The 19,454-nt window shown below is 42.4% G+C and overlaps 1 protein-coding gene across 1 annotated transcript; it reads right to left on the bottom strand.

Moving 5' to 3' along the window:
- Positions 1-351: 351 nt before the first annotated feature.
- LOC110971912 (monocarboxylate transporter 12-B-like) lies at positions 352-17,782 on the bottom strand. Its single transcript, XM_022222323.2, has 7 exons — positions 17,493-17,782; positions 13,005-13,108; positions 12,797-12,940; positions 12,441-12,728; positions 11,583-11,940; positions 1,470-1,729; positions 352-1,339 (listed from the first exon to the last, which is right to left on the bottom strand). Exons 1-7 carry the CDS (start codon positions 17,591-17,593, stop codon positions 1,122-1,124), a joined length of 1,473 nt encoding a protein of 490 aa, XP_022078015.2. The 5' UTR covers positions 17,594-17,782; the 3' UTR covers positions 352-1,121.
- Between the last annotated feature and the right edge of the window lie 1,672 nt (positions 17,783-19,454).

Below are 19,454 nucleotides of genomic sequence, written 5' to 3'. Positions count from 1 at the left end.
CTCCAGAGCTGCTCTGACCATCAGGACCTCTGGGTTCTGAAGGTGGAGGATGGAGCCTCGGTTTGGAGGCCGGTTCATAGTCTTGGTTTCTTTGTCGCGTTCCTCGCTTCCTTCCTGAGCAGTTTCAGTTGTCCAGGTTGTTCTGCTGGTGGAGGTCTCATGGAGGTCTGCAGAACGTTTATCAGTGCTCCTTAGCCTGGTTTCCACTGTAGGAACTTAGCTTGTGTTAGGAAAACGACATGAGAAAAATGAGACACAAAACGACAAAAACTAAACACAAAATGAGATAAAATGAGAAAAAATGACAAAAATGAGATGGAAGTTAAAAATAAACACCCAGAAACTGTTCAGACTTTAGAGGTTTAACTTTGACATCCTCAATTTTACAAACAGTAATATTTAGACCAGCAGGAACAAATAATTCCACACAAAGTATTTTTAAGTGACAGAGCTGGAGTGAGGCTTATCAATAATCGGATCAATAATTGAACTATCCTGATCAGACCTTTGGCTTCGAGTGTTTAAATATTTACTTCTTCAGCAGGAACCAAAGTCCTGAGCTGAGCTTCATCATTGACCAGAGTTTCGAGTTTATCTGAGAAGCAACAAAAACAACACGTTTAAGAACGTCTCCAAATGTTCTAATGTAGAACAGCAGCTTTTAGTTTCCTGATTTTAACGACTTTAGTGGTGAAAGTTTAACTCTTCAGACACCAGCTCAGACCTGACGTAACAGCTGCTGTTAGATCAGAAGGTCTGACTCCTCTCAGGTAAATCAACACCTGAGTTAAACCAAACCGGTCAGACAGCAGGAATAAATATGAAACGTGGTCACCGTGGAAACAGAAACGTCACACCAGCAGCTTTTTGGCACCACTGGGACTCCGTATGGCTCAGTGAGCTCGACTGCAGATGTCTTTAGGTCTGTTGTGTCACAAAACAAACAAACAAACAAGCATTGAAGCACCTTGCTCCAGTTCAAACAGGAAGTAGGAAGTCTCTTCAAAATAAAAGAGTTCGTCATAGTGTTGTTGGTTCTTGTGTCTCTGGCTCATTTGATTGGCTTCTGTCCCAGCCAGTCGCAGCTCACGGTACTCTTGGATGTCGGTAAATCTGATTGGCTACGCGGCGACGCTCTGACTGGCTGCCTGCTTGCTGAGCACACCGAAGCAACCTGATTGGTCGGCCGGGCTGAGGGGGAGGGGCTTGTGCTTGGTGACAGTCAGGTGGCAGCGGCGAATCCCGGCAACAGTAGAGAGGACGACTGCACTGGCCAGCAGGGCGGCGCCGCTCAGGAAGAAGGTGGCCGTGTAACTTCCTGTGATGTCGACCAGCCAACCTGCAAGAGAGAGTCTGATGTCATAACCTTGGTGATGTACAGTAATGTCGCACGTCTGATGAACTCTCAGTTACAGGATTTAAAAATTTAAATTGAAGACTGAAACAAGTGGGCGGGGCCTCTGTCTCACCTCCGATTGGTGGGCTGACCAGGTAGGGGATGGCGTGGAGGAAGTAGACCACGCCCAGCGCCGAGGACAGGTACGGAGCTCCCACCACGTCCGACGTCACTACAGGGATCAGAGCGACATAGGCGCCGTCGAAGTATCCGTAGAGGACGGCGAAGGGAACGAGCAGCGAGAAGGAACGAAGAAGGGGAACGAAGAGGCAGCAGAGACCCTCCATCCCCACCGAGAAGACATAGCAGGACAGACGGTGAGGCTTCAAACACCTGAGACACACAGGAAGTCACTTTAAAGCACCTGAGACACACAGGAAGTCACCTTAGAACACCTGAGACCGGGGTGAAAGCAGTTTTAAATTCTAGCCGGTACTATTACCAAAACCTTCGTCTAGCTCTGACTTCATGCATTTTAAAATACCAAAGTTAAAACACAAACAAATAAAAACATATTAATATTTTACTGTAGGCCAATGGAATAGGTAGGAATTAATAACACTTTAAAATATGGTAAACTTTTTGCTTTAATTGGAACAATGATAAACATCCAGAATACAAGGCTCTAAGAACAGACATGAGGTCACGAGCAAACACTCAGAATGGAACTAAATAATAATAATAACTTTATTTATAAAGCGCTTTCCATCAAAGTGCTGTACACAGAAATAAAGCAGATAAATAAAAACAGATCAATAAAAAAAGACATCAGTTAAACAATTTAAGATTGATATATAAAAGATAAGAGGTGTGTCTTCAGCTTAGTTTTAAATACATTAATGGAGGATGCCTGCCTGATTTCAGCAGGCAGACTGTTCCACCATGTAGGTGCCTGGAATGAGAAAGCCCGTTCCCCCACCGTCTTTTTACAGACCTTCAGGATATACAGAAGTCCAGTCCCCTGGGAACGGAGAACCCGAGCGGGGAAATACACATTCAGCAGGCTGGATAAATAAGACGGGGCAATTCCATTAACAGTTTTCTAGGTTAGTAGCAGCACCTTAAAGTCTGTTCTAACATGAACTGGTAGCCAATGCAGAGAGGCCAGCACTGGAGTAATATGCTCGTATTTACTTGTTCTGGTCACAATGCGAGCTGCTGCGTTCTGGACCATCTGCAGACCATGAAGACTCTTCATTGGCAGACCTGATAAAAGGACATTACAATAGTCCAACCGTGAGGAAACTTCCTTTAAGTCACTTTTAAAAACTCACTTTCATAGAATTGCTTTTATGTAATGCCGTCTTTTATTTTTTATCTTTTATCTTTAGCAGGGTTCTTGTATTGTCTGGGTTCCAATGACATGGACTCTCTCAATTTCATTTTGTGTTTTGTGTATGTCTTAAATGTTTTGTCTTTTAAATTATCTTGTTCTTTGCTGTCTCTCTTGTGCTGTGATACCTTGGCAGAATTCAGGAGCAGGAAATTCGTTGATAGCCCGCTCCTAACAGCTGAGAGACAGGCCTGGAGTTTATCGGTGGCAAAAACACTTTGAGGGACCAAGGGCATGTATAGTTGTAGGTCATCTGCATAGCAATGAAAAGAAACCCCAAAGGAGCACAAAATGTGACCCAAAGGTGTCAGATAAAGGGAAAACAACAGGGGTCCTAGTACAGACCCCTGCGGTACGCCATGCCTAACAGCACAGGACTCAGAGAGCACGTTGTTAAAGAAAACAATGTGAGATCTCTCTGACAGGTAAGACCTCAACCATTTCAGCACCTGGCCTGAGATGCCAAAATAATTCTCCAGTCTGTCCAGTAAGATGCAGTGATTTAATAAAAATTAATACCACTATTTCAACAGAACACAGAGACAGGAAAATTAAATGTGGTCTGTTAAATATTAGATCTCTCTCGTCTAAATCTCTGCTAGTAAATGAGTTGATAACTGATCACCAGATTGATTTGTTCTGTTTGACTGAAACCTGGTTGCAGCAGGAAGAATTTGTTAGCCTAAACAAATCAACTCCCCCTAGTCATATTAACTGTCATATTCCTGGAATCACAGGCCGAGGAGGAGGAGTAGCAGCAATCTACCATTCTAGTTTAAAATTGAACCAGAGGCCTAAACCTGATTACAGCTCATCTGAAAATCTCACTCTTAGTCTCTCTCATCCAAATTTGAAAGCTCAGAAACCAGTTTTATTTGTTGTTATATGTCGTCCTCCTGCTCCTTATTCTGAGTTTTTATCTCAATTCTCAGACTTTTTATCTGAATTAGTGCTCAGTTCAGACAAAGTTATTATTGTGGGTGACTTTAACATTCATGTTGACGTAGACAGCGACAGCCTTACAACAGCTTTTAATTCATTATTAGACTCAATTGGGTTTTCTCAACATGTAAATAAACCAACTCATAGTTTTAATCACACTCTTGACCTTGTCCTGACTTATGGCTTAGAAATTGAAGAGTTAACAGTATTTCCCCAGAACCCTCTTCTTTCTGACCATTTTATGATAACATTTCAATTTAAAGTAAAGGATGGTTTAGCAGCTGAGAACAAATATCATTACAGTAGGTGTTTGTCTGACAATTCAGTATCTAAATTTAAGGAAATAATACCCTCACTGTTTACTTCAGCAACATTTACTGATAAATCAGAAGGCAATTATTATTATTTTATCCCCACAGAAGTGGATTATTATGTTAATAATGCTTCAGCCTCACTGCGTACAACTCTTGATAGTGTTGCACCTGTAAAAAAGAAAGTTATATCTCAGAGAAGACTTGCTCCTTGGTATAATTCCAGCTGTGGACTTTAAAGCAGGCATCCCGAAAGCTGGAAAGAAAGTAGTATTCCACTAATTCAGAGGAAGTGTATGTGGCTTGGAAAAATAGTCTAGTAATCTATAAAAAAAAGCTCTCCGTAATGCCAGGACAACTTATTATTCATCTTTAATAGAGGAGAACAAGAACAACCCTAGGTTTCTCTTTAGCACTGTAGCCAGGCTGACAAAGAGTCAGAGCTCTGTTGAACCTTGTATTCCTTTAGTTTTAACCAGTAACGACTTCATGAGCTTCTTTACACATAAAATAGTTATGATTAGAGATAAAATTAATCTGGCCCTTCCTACAAATGTCACAGATGCTTTTGAATTGGCTGTTAGACCTGATGAATCTTTAGAATTCTTCACTCCTATATGTCTCTCTGAACTAATTTCAACAGTTTCTACATCCAAACCATCAACATGTCTTTTAGATCCTATCCCAACTAGACTCTTCAAGGAGATTTTACCTTTAATTAATTCTTCAATGTTAGATCTGATTAATCTCTCTCTAGTAACAGGCTATGTACCACAGGCTTTTAAGGTTGCTGTCATCAAACCTTTGCTTAAAAAGCCCACTTTAGATCCAGATGTGTTAGCTAACTATAGACCGATATCCAACCTACCATTTCTCTCTAAAATTCTGGAAAGAATAGTTGCAAATCAATTATGTGAACACTTACAAAGGAATAATTAGTTTGAAGTGTTTCAGTCAGGCTTCAGAGTGCATCATAGCACAGAAACAGCTCTAGTGAAAGTTACTAATGACCTTCTCATAGCATCAGATAATGGACTAGTCTCTATACTTGTTTTGTTAGATCTTAGTGCAGCGTTTGACACAATCGACCACAACATTTTATTACAGCGTCTAGAACATTCAATTGGCATTAAAGGGACAGCACTGGACTGGTTTAAATCCTACTTATCAGATAGGTTCCAGTTTGTGCATGTCAACAATAACTCTTCTGAGCATACTAAAGTTAATCATGGAGTTCCTCAGGGTTCTGTCTTAGGACCGATACTTTTCACATTATACATGCTTCCTTTAGGCAATATTATTAGGAAGCATTGTATTAACTTCCATTGTTATGCAGATGACACACAATTGTATTTATCTATGAAGCCAGATGAAACTGATCAGTTAGCTGGACTGCAAGATTGTCTTAAGGACATTAAAACCTGGATGACTTTTAACTTCCTACTGCTAAATTCAGACAAAACTGAAGTCATTGTATTTGGCCCCAAACATCTTAGAAACTCGCTTTCAAAGCAAATAGTTACTCTGGATGGCATCACATTGGCCTCCAGTACTACTGTGAGGAATCTTGGAGTTATTTTTGACCAGGACATGTCCTTTAACTCACACATAAAGCAAGTCTGTAGGACTTCCTTTTTTCACCTGCGTAATATTGTAAAAATCAGGAACATTCTGTCTCAGAGTGATGCAGAAAAATTAGTTCATGCTTTTGTTACTTCCAGGCTTGACTATTGCAATTCCTTATTATCGGGTTGTCCAAATAGTTCTCTCAAACATCTACAGTTGATCCAAAACGCTGCTGCGAGAGTACTGACAGGAGTTAGCAAAAGAGATCATATTTCCCCTATACTTGCTTCTCTTCACTGGCTTCCTGTTAAATCCAGAATAGAATTTAAAATCCTTCTTCTGACATATAAAGCTCTTAATAACCAATCTCCATCATATCTTAAAGATCTGTTAGTACCATATTATCCTAGTAGAACTCTTCGCTCTCAAGCTGCAGGCTTACTTGTTGTTCCTAGAATTTCTAAAAGTAGAATGGGAGGCAGAGCCTTCAGTTATCAGCTCCTCTCCTGTGGAACCTGCTCCCAGTTTGGGTTCTGGAGGCAGACACCCTCTCTATTTTTAAGACCAGGCTTAAAACATTCCTTTTTGACAAATCTTATAGTTGGGGCTGACTGGGTGACCCACAGGGGTTCGGCTTGTGTCTTCATTGCACAGCTGACTCCCTCTTGGACGTCCCTTCGTTCTGCCTCTAGTCATGCTGCTATAGGCCTATAGGCTGCTGGGGGACCTCTCTGGATGCACTGAGCCCTTCTCTATCTACCTTTACATTTAATATGTATACCGTTATTGCAGTACATTCACTCTGTTTCCCCCTGTGCTATTTCTCCGAGTGTCCCTGGTCCCAGAGCTGGATGCTTCAGATCTGTGGTTGATGTTCCACCAGCTGGTCCAGTCTCCATCATGTCCACTGTGGGATGCTGCTGCTGACCTTCCTCCAGCCCTCTGCTTCCAACTCCCTTTTTCCACGAGTCAACTCTGCATCGCCTTCACTATACTGTTATGCTAACTTACATACTGTTTGAATTTTACTGCTAGCTATATATGGAGTATGTTTAATGTCAGAGCCGTACATCATCAGAGTAAACTGTGAGTCAGTTTTCAATGTTAGCTTATACTTTGTCTGTGTCACATATCCTGTCATACTTGTATCCAAATGTGTGTTGTGTTTTCCTTGCTTTCCCACCCCTCCCTCTTCTCCCATCCCTCCCCCTTGCCCTCTTCTGTCCTCTCAACCCGCCCGGCCAGCAGGCAGATGGGTCCCCCCTATATAGAGCCGGGTTCTGCTCGAGGTTTCTTCCCTGTTAAAAGGGTGTTTTCCTGCCACTGTCTCCTTTGGGCTTGCTCTGGGGGTCAGACATATGGGTTCTGTAAAGCGTCTTGAGACGAGTTGACTGTAATTGACGCTATATAAATAAAATTGAATTGAATTGATCCACCGTACCAAAAGCTGAGCTGAGATCCAACAACAACAGAACAGATGATGCCTTTGAGTCAGCAGCTAGAAGCAAATCATTCACCGCTTTAGTCAGCGCTGTTTCTGTGGAATGATTTGCCCTAAAAGCTGACTGAAGAGGCTCAAAAAGATTATTTAATGACAAATATTTCAATAGCTGAGTTGAAACCACTTTGTCAAAAACTTTTGAAAAAAAAAGACAGGTTTGACACGGGCCTATAATTAGTAAGGGAGTCAGCGTCCAGGCCAGGTTTCTTCAATAAGGGTTTAACAATTGCAAATTTAAAACAAGCTGGGAAAACTCCAGTGGAAGGCAATATATTGAGGATATATAACACATACACACGTGGACAAAATTGTTGGTACCCCTCAGTTAAAGAAGGAAAAACCCACAATTCTCACTGAAATCACTTGAAACTCACAAAAGTAACAATAAATAAAAATTTATTGAAAATTAAATAATCAAAATCAGCCATTACTTTTGAATTGTTGATTAACATAATTATTTAAAAAAACAAACTAATGAAATAGGGCTGGACAAAAATGATGGTACCCATAACTTAATATTTTGTTGCACAACCTTTTGAGGCAATCACTGCAATTAAACGATTTCTGTATTTGTCAATGAGCGTTCTGCAGCTGTCAACAGGTATTTTGGCCCACTCCTCATGAGCAAACAGCTCCAGTTGTCTCAGGTTTGATGGGTGTCTTCTCCAAATGGCATGTTTCAGCTCCTTCCACATATGTTCAATGGGATTCAGATCTGGGCTCATAGAAGGCCACTTTAGAATAGTCCAACGCTTTTCTCTCAGCCATTCTTGGGTGTTTTTGGCTGTGTGTTTTGGATCGTTGTCCTGTTGGAAGACCCATGACCTGCGACTGAGACCAAGCTTTCTGACACTAGGCAGCACATTTCTCTCCAGAATGCCTCGATAGTCTTCAGATTTCATCGTACCTTGCACACTTTCAAGACACCCTGTGCCAGATGCAGCAAAGCAGCCCCAAAACATTACTGAGCCTCCTCCATGTTTCACCGTAGGGACAGTGTTCTTTTCTTCGTATGCTTGGTTTTTGAGTCTATGAACATAGAGTTGATGTGCCTTACCAAAAAGCTCCAGTTTGGTCTCATCTGTCCAAAGGACATTCTCCCAGAAGCTTTGTGGCTTGTCAACATGCATTTTTGCAAATTCCAGTCTGGCTTTTTTATGAGTTTTTTTCAGCAGTGGTGTCCTCCTTGGTCGTCTCCCATGAAGTCCACTTTGGCTCAAACAACGACGAATGGTGCGATCTGACACTGATGTACCTTGGCCTTGGAGTTCACCTTTAATTTCTTTGGAGGTTGCTCTGGGCTCTTTGGATACAATTCCAACGATCCGTCTCTTCAATTTGTCATCAATTTTCCTCTTGCGGCCACGTCCAGGGAGGTTGGCTACTGTCCCGTGGGTCTTGAACTTCTGAATAATATGAGCCACTGTTGTCACAGGAACTTCAAGCTGTTTAGAGATGGTCTTATAGCCTTTACCTTTAAGATGTTTGTCTATCATTTTTTTTCGGATGTCCTGGGACAATTCTCTCCTTCGCTTTCTGTTGTCCATGTTCAGTGTGGTACACACCTTTTCACCAAACAGCAGGGTGACTACTTGTCTCCCTTTAAATAGGCAGACTGACTGATTATGAGTTTGGAAACACCTGTGATGTCAATTAAATGACACACCTGAGTTAATCATGTCACTCTGGTCAAATAGTTTTCAATCTTTTATAGAGGTACCATCATTTTTGTCCAGGCCTGTTTCATTAGTTTGTTTTTTTAAATAATTATGTTAATCAACAATTCAAAAGTAATGGCTGTTTTTGATTATTTATTTTTCAATAAATTTGTATTTATTGTTACTTTTGTGAGTTTCAAGTGATTTCAGTGAGAATTGTGGGTTTTTCCTTCTTTAACTGAGGGGTACCAACAATTTTGTCCACGTGTGTACAGGCCTATTGTGGACCAAAGCTCTTTAATAACCCATGCTGGCAGAGGAACAAGAGAGCAGGTTGTACACCGAGCTGCCATGACAACCTTGGTGAGGCTTTCTAAAGAAACAGGCACAAAATTCAGGAAACCAACACCACCATAGACAGGAAAAGTAACTAAACCCCCAACATTGTCAGGTACAGACTGAGGCTTATCATTAAAATACAACAGAAAATCATGGGCAGACAGATCAGAGCTTTTAATAACTTGGTGGTCTTGGGTGAGTTTAGAAACCGTGTCGAATAACAGTCTAGAATTGTGCTTGTTTTCCATAATTAAATTGGAATAATATGCAGCCTTTGCAGCAGACACCTCAGACTGATAAGATGTCAGACTGTCCTTCCATGCCTGATAGAAAACCTCCAGCCTAGAGTGACGCCACTGACGTTCATGTTTTCTCCAAGTCTTTCTCAAGGTTAGTATGTCTGCATTTAACCAGGGAGTATGGCTCTTATTTGGATGCTTTCGAGTCTTTTCTGGGGCTACTGAATGTAGCAGACGCTTAAGTGCATCATTAAAAGATTCAGTGAGACAACCCACCAGGGAAGCCTGCAGAAAGACTGGATCAACCACATCAGGCAGTCTTAAGTTAAGGTCCTGTAAGGCACTGGGGCTGATGTATGGAGACGACCTTGTTGTTTTTGTCACTGTACCCAAAACAGATAAACTGGGAACTCCAACATCAAATAAAATCAAAGAATGATCTAAAACTGGCAACGCACAGGTTTCATTCACTGAAACGGACAGTCCAAAACCAAGCACCAGATCCAGAGTGTGTCCACGCTGATGTGTTGGACCACACACAAACTGTGTCAGATTAAAAGACTCAATAATGTTTAAAAAATCCTTGACCAATGGCTTGCCATCACAACAAGTGTGAATATTAAAATCACCAACAATTAAAATCCTGTCATACTGTAGACAGAAAGACGTTAAAAAGTCTGCAAATTCAGAGATAAACTAAACATCAAAACACATCACCTAAAAGATTTTCCACAGAGGCCTAAAATAGTTATAGCAGTAGTAGTTAGTTTCTGATTTCCTGTGGTAACCCTTCTTCAGTGTCCCTGTCTTTTCCTTTAATCAAAGAGGTTATTTTCCTCTGTATTATTACTTTGACAAAAATTTTGACTGTTTGTAGAGCTTCTCTCCATTTTTATTTAAAATATGCATCTGTCGATGATAACCGCTTCAAATCCAGTTTAAAGTTTTTCAGCCAATCAGAAGAACGTGTGGAATTTCAGGTATAATTTACTACTCATCCCGTCCCGGCGCAAGCGGCGCTTGTTGACGTCTATTGACGAGTTGTAGGAAATGTCCCAGTGCAATAAATCAAGCGCACATACTTGCTATTGGCTGCTACTGGCCATAACAATCGCTGTGCTACGGAAAGTAGACACACATGTGCACTCACGTACTGCTGAGTGAATGGTCGATAGCAGGCAGCCGGGCTGCGTACCACCACCGGATCTTTTGCCGGTACGCAGTACCGGACCCTACCAGCTTACTTTCACCCCTGCCTGAGACACACAGGAAGTCACCTTAAAACATCTGAGACACACAGGAAGTCACCTTAGAATGCCTGAGAAACACAGGAAGTCACCTTCACATCACATCTTCAGGACTATGAGCTCGTGGAGAGCTGTACCCTGAAAGCAGCAGTTTGTTTTTACTGATCATCTGCTGTTTATCTCGGAGCTGTTTTATCTGCTGATGGACTGACCTGAGGTCAGCCTGAGGTCGCCACATATGGACCATTTTATTATTTTCCCATGATTCCTTTGATCTCATCAGCGGTTTTAAATGACAGTTTGTTGAAGCGTTCGGTTGTCAGTCAGAATCATGCTGAGTATTGATTGGACAGATGATTATGTGTCTAAAGGGTTATCAGCAGTGTTTCATCAGACCAAACTGACCTCAGGCCACCTTTCAAGGTTTGAACTTTAACTCTGTGAAACGCTCAGCTGGTCTTTCATCTGTTGACGGAGGCTTCAGGCTGGGAACAGTTTGTTCTGCTGAAGTTTTAATGTGTAAACCTGAGGCAGCAGGAACCAAACTGCTGGTTCACGTATCTCAGTTTAGTGAAGCTGTTGGCAGAGGACATCTGGAGCAGATTAAAAATGGTCCGGATGTTTATCTGGAGTCAACAGCTCTTGTATAGAAGCTGTCAGAAAAGAAGGAATTAATTTCCAACTGATCGGTGTCATCAGTAACCAAAGTTTGGCCCTTTGTTCATATTTGTCACACCAGTGTTTTCAGTTTGCATAGAATACTTCATATGTGCAGCACTATCAATGAATAACTGACTAAATGATGATTTAAATTCTAATTCAGCCCAGCTTTGTTACACAACAGCTCTAGGTGGAGGTCAAACATGGCACCGACCACAAAGTGAAGCTCAGAACTTTCACAGAAGTTTCACACACTGAAGCTTGATTTGCCTCATCCACATTGTTGGTACATTGTTTACTGTCCTGAAACTCATTAGCCTTGCAGCTACAATGCTAATGTAACAGTAAATAGCTGTGACTTGGACCCAGGGGTTACCAGTGCTGCCGTACCTCCTGTCTGTCAGCCAGCCGAAGGTGACGTTCCCCACGATGTCGATGACTCCCAGGATTGACATGAGGAAGGCAGCGTGCTGGTGGCCGATGCCGGCGCTCAGAGCGTAGGGCACCAGGTAGACGAAGGGCAAGCTGCAGCCGCTGCCAAGGAACAGGAAGGACAGGGCCAGACCCAGGAAGTCCGGCAGCAGCAGGAACTGGTACTCCTTACTGGACAGGAAGCACGAGCTGAAGCACCACTTCCTGTTCAGAGACAGGGAAGATGGCGGCAACGACTTGTCTGCTGACAGGAGGGCATCTTTGGATTCTTGAGAGGGTTTTATGGTGAGTTCAGCATCCTGCGCTGAGATGTCACCTGCAGCAGAGCAACAAAATAAGGTTTGAGACCTGATCTGTTGTAGAAAGATGATTGCCTGATGTTTGCTAAAGTACAGGAAGGTGGTGACTACATGTATAGGTGGTTGCTAGGGGGTTGGTAGGGGGTTAATAGGGTGTTACTCGGTGATTGCCAGGTGGTCACTACGTGGTTGCTCGGTGGATAATAGGGGGTTGCTAGGTGGTTACTATGTGGTTACTAGGCGGTTACTAGGTGGTTGCCAGGTGGTCATTAAGTGGTTGCTAGGTGTTTGCAGCAGTGACTCGTCAACCTTGAAGTGGTTGCGGTGACATTCAGTTGGTGGTCAGGCATCATTTTGAGTTGTTGCTAAGTGGTTGCTACAGTGTTCAGGGTAGTTTTCTGGGTGTTTGTGATGGTTGCTATGGAGATGCTGCATGGTTACCAGGATGTACTGTGTGACAGGAGTACTGGTAGTACATGTGTTTTAGTAGTGATAGTCCTGGCACTGCAGTACTCACAGCGCTGCTTCTCGTCACATTGCTCCGGCCCCTCATCCACCTCCTCTTGCAGCGTGATTGGTCGGAGCAGCGCCCCGCAGACGCACAGGTTGGCGACGATGGCGCTGAGGACGAGCAGCGCCCCCCTCCACGAGTACAGCTCGATCAGCTGCTGCACCACTGGCGCCAACACGAATGTCCCGATCCCGCTGCCCGACATGGCCACGCCGTACGCCAGCGCCTTCCTTCGCTGGAAGTAGTAGCCCACCTGGGCGATGGCGGGTGTGTAGCAGAGGGCAAAACCCAGACCTACGACAGGTGAATGGGTCAGAAAAGAAAACACGTGGACGCCTTCCACCTGTCGGGACGCCTCTCACCTGTCAGGACCCCCATGCTGAAGTAGAGCAGCTCCAGGCTCCTGCTGAAGGAGCTGATCAGGAGGCCACAGGACGCCAGCAGACCTCCCAGTATCACGGCCGCCCTGCAGGACCAGTGGTTCATCAACAGGCTGCCCAGCGGAGCTGCAAAGACACATGTTGAGCCGCTAGCCGGGACTGAGGAGGGATGTGTGAGACTCATACTGACCGCAGAGCATTGTGGTGCAGTCCACCAGGCTGTGGATCCACGACGTGGCCGAGTTGTCGGTGCCGAAGTGGGCCTGAAACTCTACGAAGAAGATGGAGAAGCACCTGCAGACAGAGTCACCAAGCATCAGCAACATCTGAAGAACCAGGACAGGAAGCACGCTTTGAACAGAAGTTAAAGTTCTGAGCTTTTGTCAGCGAGGTCCAGAGAGGATGAGGAGGCAGACAGAGGAAGGTTTACTGATATCAGCAGAAGTGACACCAACAGAGCAGCAGTTCATGCAAGCAACACCAGCTTGGGTTGTGAGGATTCTCTCTGATCTTTGAGCTTATATTGTAGTTGGGAGAAGGTCAGATTTAGATTACAGACTGACATGGAGACAGCTAGTCTGCTGAGTCACATCAGAATAGATGATATCTAACCTCCTGCAGCATCTGTCTGTCTAAAGGCCATCAGGACCTAGAAAGAGGAAAGAGTCATTTTTCCCTCACAGACACAAAAACTGTTATTGATCACAGTGTTGTCGATTTGCAGAGTTTATTGTGACTGTTGCTGTGTTTGTTGCTGGGAGGTGAACCTGCTGCTGGTTTCTCAGCAGGTGATACAGAAGGAGAGCTGATTGGCTGAGGAGACTTGTCTGTAACCATGGTAACCCCACGATGTTGCAGCTTCAGGGTGCTCAGATCCATCCATCATCTACACATAGTTTCATCCTCTGCAACGTATCAGGGGGCGGAGCCTATCCCAGCTGATTCAGGGTTCACCTGGACAGGTAACAGTCCATCAACCAATCACTGACGTTCACCTACAGACAGTTTAGAAACACCTTTAACCTCAGCAGGTCTCTGGACTGTGGGAGGAACCCGGAGAACCCGGTCAGAACCATGTAGTGTGTAGATATGTTGTGTAACAGTCACATGTTCTGCTGGTTTCTGGACTTTGAGGCCCAAACAAGAACCCTCTGTTATGTAACCAGTTTGAGGATCAGCTGGTCTGTACTGGTTTCACTGGGAGCTACTGGGAGCATCAGGAGGGTCTCAGAGGGCTGATGGAGGTCAAGGTGCAGCTTCAAACATGGGACCAGTTCTGGACCATTCTATGAACTGGAGCTGTACTGGTGTTAACTGGGACTGTGTGTGAAGGTTCCAGTTGGAGCTTTAGTCTGAGTTCTAGTTCTTGATCTGTAGAACCTCGAGACTCTCTGACTGCGTCACATCCCTCCTTAATGAGAACCAGTCGTGGTTCTTTAACAACAACAACATGTTCTGCTGTTCCACCCCCGGGCTCTGATGTTCAGATCTTTAGTCCTTTTCAGACGTGTGGACAGGTTTGGTCGAGTTTGAACTGGTTTTGATAGTTTTCGGACATTTAGAAGAAGTTTCTCATCATTTGTACAGTTACTGACTCATTTCAAACGCATTTTCAGTCAGTTTTTTAGTTTCAGTCAATTTTGAGTAGTTTTAGATGTGGGTCAGGTGGACCAACACTCACTGAGTCTTTGTGGTGAACTTTAGAATAATTACATCAGAAATCAGGTAAAGCTGAGGCTAGGCCTGAACCGTGGTGTCAACACGTTACCAACACTGGAGGCTCCACATTCTGGACATTTTAAAAATGATTTCCATTTTTATGACTTTGTTGTAGTTTTTTGTATCATTATTTCCTGCTCTATGTCTCTTTGTGGGTGCGTTGTCTCGTGTTTGTCATCTTGTGTTTCATTTTCCTTTTTTTTTCCAGAACTAGAAGAAATGAACGATCAACTCTAGATGTTAAGTTATTTACATTTTTGTTCAGTTTGTGTCTGATTTGAGTTATTTTCTCGTCTCTTTTTGGTCGTTTTATCTCCTCATCCTACAGATGTTTGTCTATCACCATGTCTCCTCAGACATTAAACTCTGAACTAATGCTGTCTCCTCATCCTTCTGCGGAGGTTCTCAGTTATCCAGGTCCTGGTAGTCATAGGAGGTCCAGGACAAACAAGCTGGAGGTTGTGGTAGACGTTTCTAGAAATGTTTCTGGAAACAGCAGGTTTCAGGGTTAACGCGTCTGCTTCTGTACAAAAACACTTCAAGCTCAATTTCTGACTCCTCAAATCGGCAAATAGACCTTAGAGGCACCAGAGTTACTGAACTGGTTCTGAAGATTCTGTTTCAACAGAACAATGCTGGAGGCGTTTCAGTCGGACTCAGCAGCATCAGGTGGAAGACACTCAAACCTGCTCGACGGTTTTAACTTCACGACAATGAACAAAATGTAATCCAAAGAGACACCAGAAAACTGGACGATGTCAACTGACTCACTGAATGAGCACAAGACACATAAAAAACACAAAAACACAAAAAACCAACACAAAAACACAAAACCGACACAAAAACACACAAAATAAACCAAAGGGACAAAAACCACAAACTGATGCAAAACAACCACAAAGAGTCATAAATGACCACAAAGACACAACGTGACTCGGAGCTCCTGAACGCAGCTTGCTGAGACGGGGTTTTTGCTGTTTGTTCAGGTGTCAAAGTCTCAGTCTTCATTTAATGTTTCACAGACCAACAGGAGGTTACAGAGTTCACTGTTTCTGGCCCTTCATGCTGCTGACAGAACAGAAATGTCGTAAAGGGGCCACTGTACCCAGAAACTTCTCTCCAACAACAGGAAGTTAGCTTAGCAGAAACACTGCAAACACTTAGATTAGCTTAGTATTAGAAACTGCAAACACCTAGGTTAGCTTAGCATGAAGGCTGCAAACAGTTAGGTTAGCTTTATATTGAAAATCTACAAACAGCGAGGTTAGCTTAGCATTAGAATAAAGACTGCAAACAGTTAGGTTAGCTTAGTATTAGAAACTGCAAACACCTAGGTTAGCTTAGCATAAAGGCTGCAAACAGTTAGGTTAGCTTTATATGTGTGTGTGTGCGCGCCTCTGTGTGTGTGTGTTGACAGAAACAGTTGCTCGTCAGATAAACAAACTGCTGCATGAAAACAAACAAACTATTCATAGATGGTCAGAGCTGCTGGTGGAGCCGGAGGTGTAGTTGTTGTTGTAAGTGTACTTGTTATAGGTGTAGTTGTTGTAGGTGTAGTTGTAGCTGTAGTTGTTTTTATAGGTATAGTTGTTGTTGATGTAGTTGGCATAGATGTAGTTGTTAAAATAGGTGTAGTTATTATTGGTGTAGTTATTATAGATGTTGTTGTAGGTGTAGTTGTTGTAGAGTGTTCCATAGAGGGTGCTGTAGATGTAACTATAGGCGTAGTTGTTGTAGGTGTAGTTGTTATATGTGTAGTTGCCATAGTTGTAGTTATTATAGATGTTGTTGTAGGTGTAGTTGTTATTATAGGTGTAGTTGTTACTATAAGTATAGTTGTTATTATAGGTGTAGTTGTTATTACAGGTGTAGTTGTTGTTGGTGCATTTGCCATAGATGTAGTTATCATAGATGTTGTTGTAGGTGTAGTTGTGTTGTCAGTGATTGTAGCTCCTCCTGATGTTGTTGTAAATGATGACATGGATGTAGATGTACTGGTGGGTGTAGCTGTAGCTGTCGTAGATTGCTTCCTAAATGTGATTGTTCTGGATTATTTTCCTCCGTGTAGTTGACGTAGAGGTTGTTTTAAATGTAGCCGTCATAGATGGAGTTATTTCAGGTGTAGTTCTAGGTGTAGTTGTACAGTGTTTACATAGAAGTCATTGATACAGCAGTAGGAACAGTCGTGGTAGCTGTAGCTGTTTTCATGGATGTAGTTCTTCTAGATGTAGAATTCATTGAGATAGTTGTAGTTACAGTAGTTACTTTAGATACTGGTATTGTCATTACTTAGTTACTTTAGATACTGGTACTGTAGTTATTTTTGTTACTTTAGTTACTGGTACTTTAGTTACTTAGTTACTTTAGATACTGGTACTGTAGTTACTTAGTTACTTTAGATACTGGTATTGTAGTTACTTAGTTACTTTAGTTACTGGTACTGCAGTTACTTTAGTTGCTTTAGTTACTGGTACTTTAGTTACCTTAGTAACTGTAGTTTGTGTCTTGGTTGCTGCTGTTTTAGTTCAGCTGAAGGGTCTCTGTCTCAGAATGTGGACGTGTTTAAACCTGTCAGACACACACAGTAACACACAGTAACACACACACAGTAACACACACACAGTAACACACACACAGTAACACACAGTAACACACAGTAACACACACACAGTAACAAACAGTAACACACAGTAACACACACACAGTAACACACACACAGTAACACACAGTAACACACAGTAACACACGCACAGTAACACACAGTAACACACACACAGTAACACACACACAGTAACACACAGTAACACACACACAGTAACACACAGTAACACACACACAGTAACACACAGTAACACACGCACAGTAACACACAGTAACACACACACAGTAACACACACACAGTAACACACAGTAACACACTCTGTAGCTGATCCGGGTCCAGGTTCTTGTCTAGACCCACCTGGTTACTGCTCGTGTGCAGACGGTCACCATGAAGCAGCAGAACACGATGATCCATCCCCAGCCCCCGTCTGGAGGGGACGCCCGGACCCCAGTGGACATCCTGGTCCCGGTTCTAGTCCTGGTCCTGGTCCTAAACCTGGTCCTGCTTCTAGTCCTCAATCTGGTCGTGGTCCTGGTTCTACTCCTGGTCCTGGTCCTGAATCTGATACTGGTCCTGGTCCTGGTTCTGGTCTCGTCTGAGCTGAAGTCTGAGAAGTTGAATAACAGAGTAGGAGAGTCTCCAGGTCCTAGGAGGAGGCGGGTGGAGCTTAATGGTTCTAGGGAGTGGAGGTGGGTGGAGTTTAGTGGTTCAGGTTCTGCTGGAGTCAATAAGTGACCACCTGACCCACAATGATTAACAGAACCAGGATCAGTGACTCGGTGCCCCCCAACCCCGTCCCCCCTTCTGACTCCACATGTTCAGCTGAGAGGAGCGCTGCATTCCTTTACCCTGACCTCCAGGTGTCAGGTGTCACAACAAGCTGTCAGACCGGCGTTTACAAACAGGTCTGACGGCTTGTTTACTGCTGAACACACACCTGGACCTGGACCAGGACCAAACAGTGTTTTAGATTACAGGATTTATGGACTTCTGTAAGCCTGAACCAAGTTCTGGAGTTCTGTTGGTCCTGGTGGTTCTGGTTCTGGTGGATCTGCCCTCCATCCAGAAAACAGGTCAGGGGTTCTGGTGTCTCTAGAACCGGTCTGAGGTATCAGGTGTCTCTTGACCCGGTTAGAGCTGAGGATCCGTTACCATGGTGACAGGTTCACCCAGAACCAGCAGAGGTTCAGTTTAAAGGATTTAAAGTTTAAAACTCCGTATTTAATGAACCAGTCGATCAATAATCAATAATCATTAATGTTGTTTAAATGATTGAAGATGAAGAAACAGAACCAGGACGTCATGTGGTTTTAAGTTCATGTTCTTTAATAATAAACCTAATCCGCTATAAACAGGAAAAAGAAGCTGAGCTTTTCTTTATTTTATAAACTTCATTCTCCATCTGAAGAAATTAATTTAATAAATCCTTTTTCAATGGATGAAGTCAGAGTTTCAGGAAACATGAAATATTAATTAAAATAATTTAAAATAAACAGTTTAAACCCTGATCTGTTGCTGGGAACAAACTTTGTTTTATTTAAATTCATTTCAAATGTTTCATCAAAAAACTACAGAAACAAGAATTTTTAAAAAAAGAGTGGAATCTGGCTGATTAAAAATGATTCTATTCTGTTCTTTGTGATTTTAGGAAGAATAATAATCATAACAAATAAAATAAAATGCTAAACTTGATGATAATTACTGTGAATCTGTTGCACCTCCTGCTGGATAACTGATGAATTACAGTCAGTTCTGTAATAATTCATATCTTAATATAGTTAAATTGAACAGACTTTAGATGAATTTAATGAAACTTTTCTTCATTAATAAATCAAAAATATTTGTGTGTTTTTTCTGTCAGGCCATTTTCAGTTTTTTTCTAGTTTAATAACCAGATAACAACATCAAACTGATCTGAGTTACAGCATTTAGCTTTACCTCTTCAGTCAAACACAGTTTTAATCACTTATTGGCATTATTAAAAATTAATTTTTAAATGTAATTGTTCCAGTTATTATTTCCATGTTATGTGAGAGAAATGTGTGAATGTTACATATTTAATTATCAGATTCATAGACAGAAATGTTACATATCACAAACTAAGTTTAAGTTGATGCAACATTATCATTATGACAAGCATGGTGGAGGCAGTATCATGATGTGAAGCATAGAATAGAATAGAATAGAATAGAATAGAATAGAATAGAATAGAATAGAATCACTTTATTCATCCCCGAAGGGAAATTCAGTTGTCAGGGTTCTTATCTGTTTAATTTTGAATTGAATAGCCTGACTGCTGATGGCAAGAAAGATTTCCTA

Source organism: Acanthochromis polyacanthus, chromosome 19 (assembly GCF_021347895.1).
Source record: "Acanthochromis polyacanthus isolate Apoly-LR-REF ecotype Palm Island chromosome 19, KAUST_Apoly_ChrSc, whole genome shotgun sequence".
Classification (NCBI taxonomy): Eukaryota; Metazoa; Chordata; class Actinopteri; family Pomacentridae; genus Acanthochromis; species Acanthochromis polyacanthus.
Note: the sequence above shows the minus strand (reverse complement) of the source record. Positions and strands in the feature narration are given on the sequence as shown.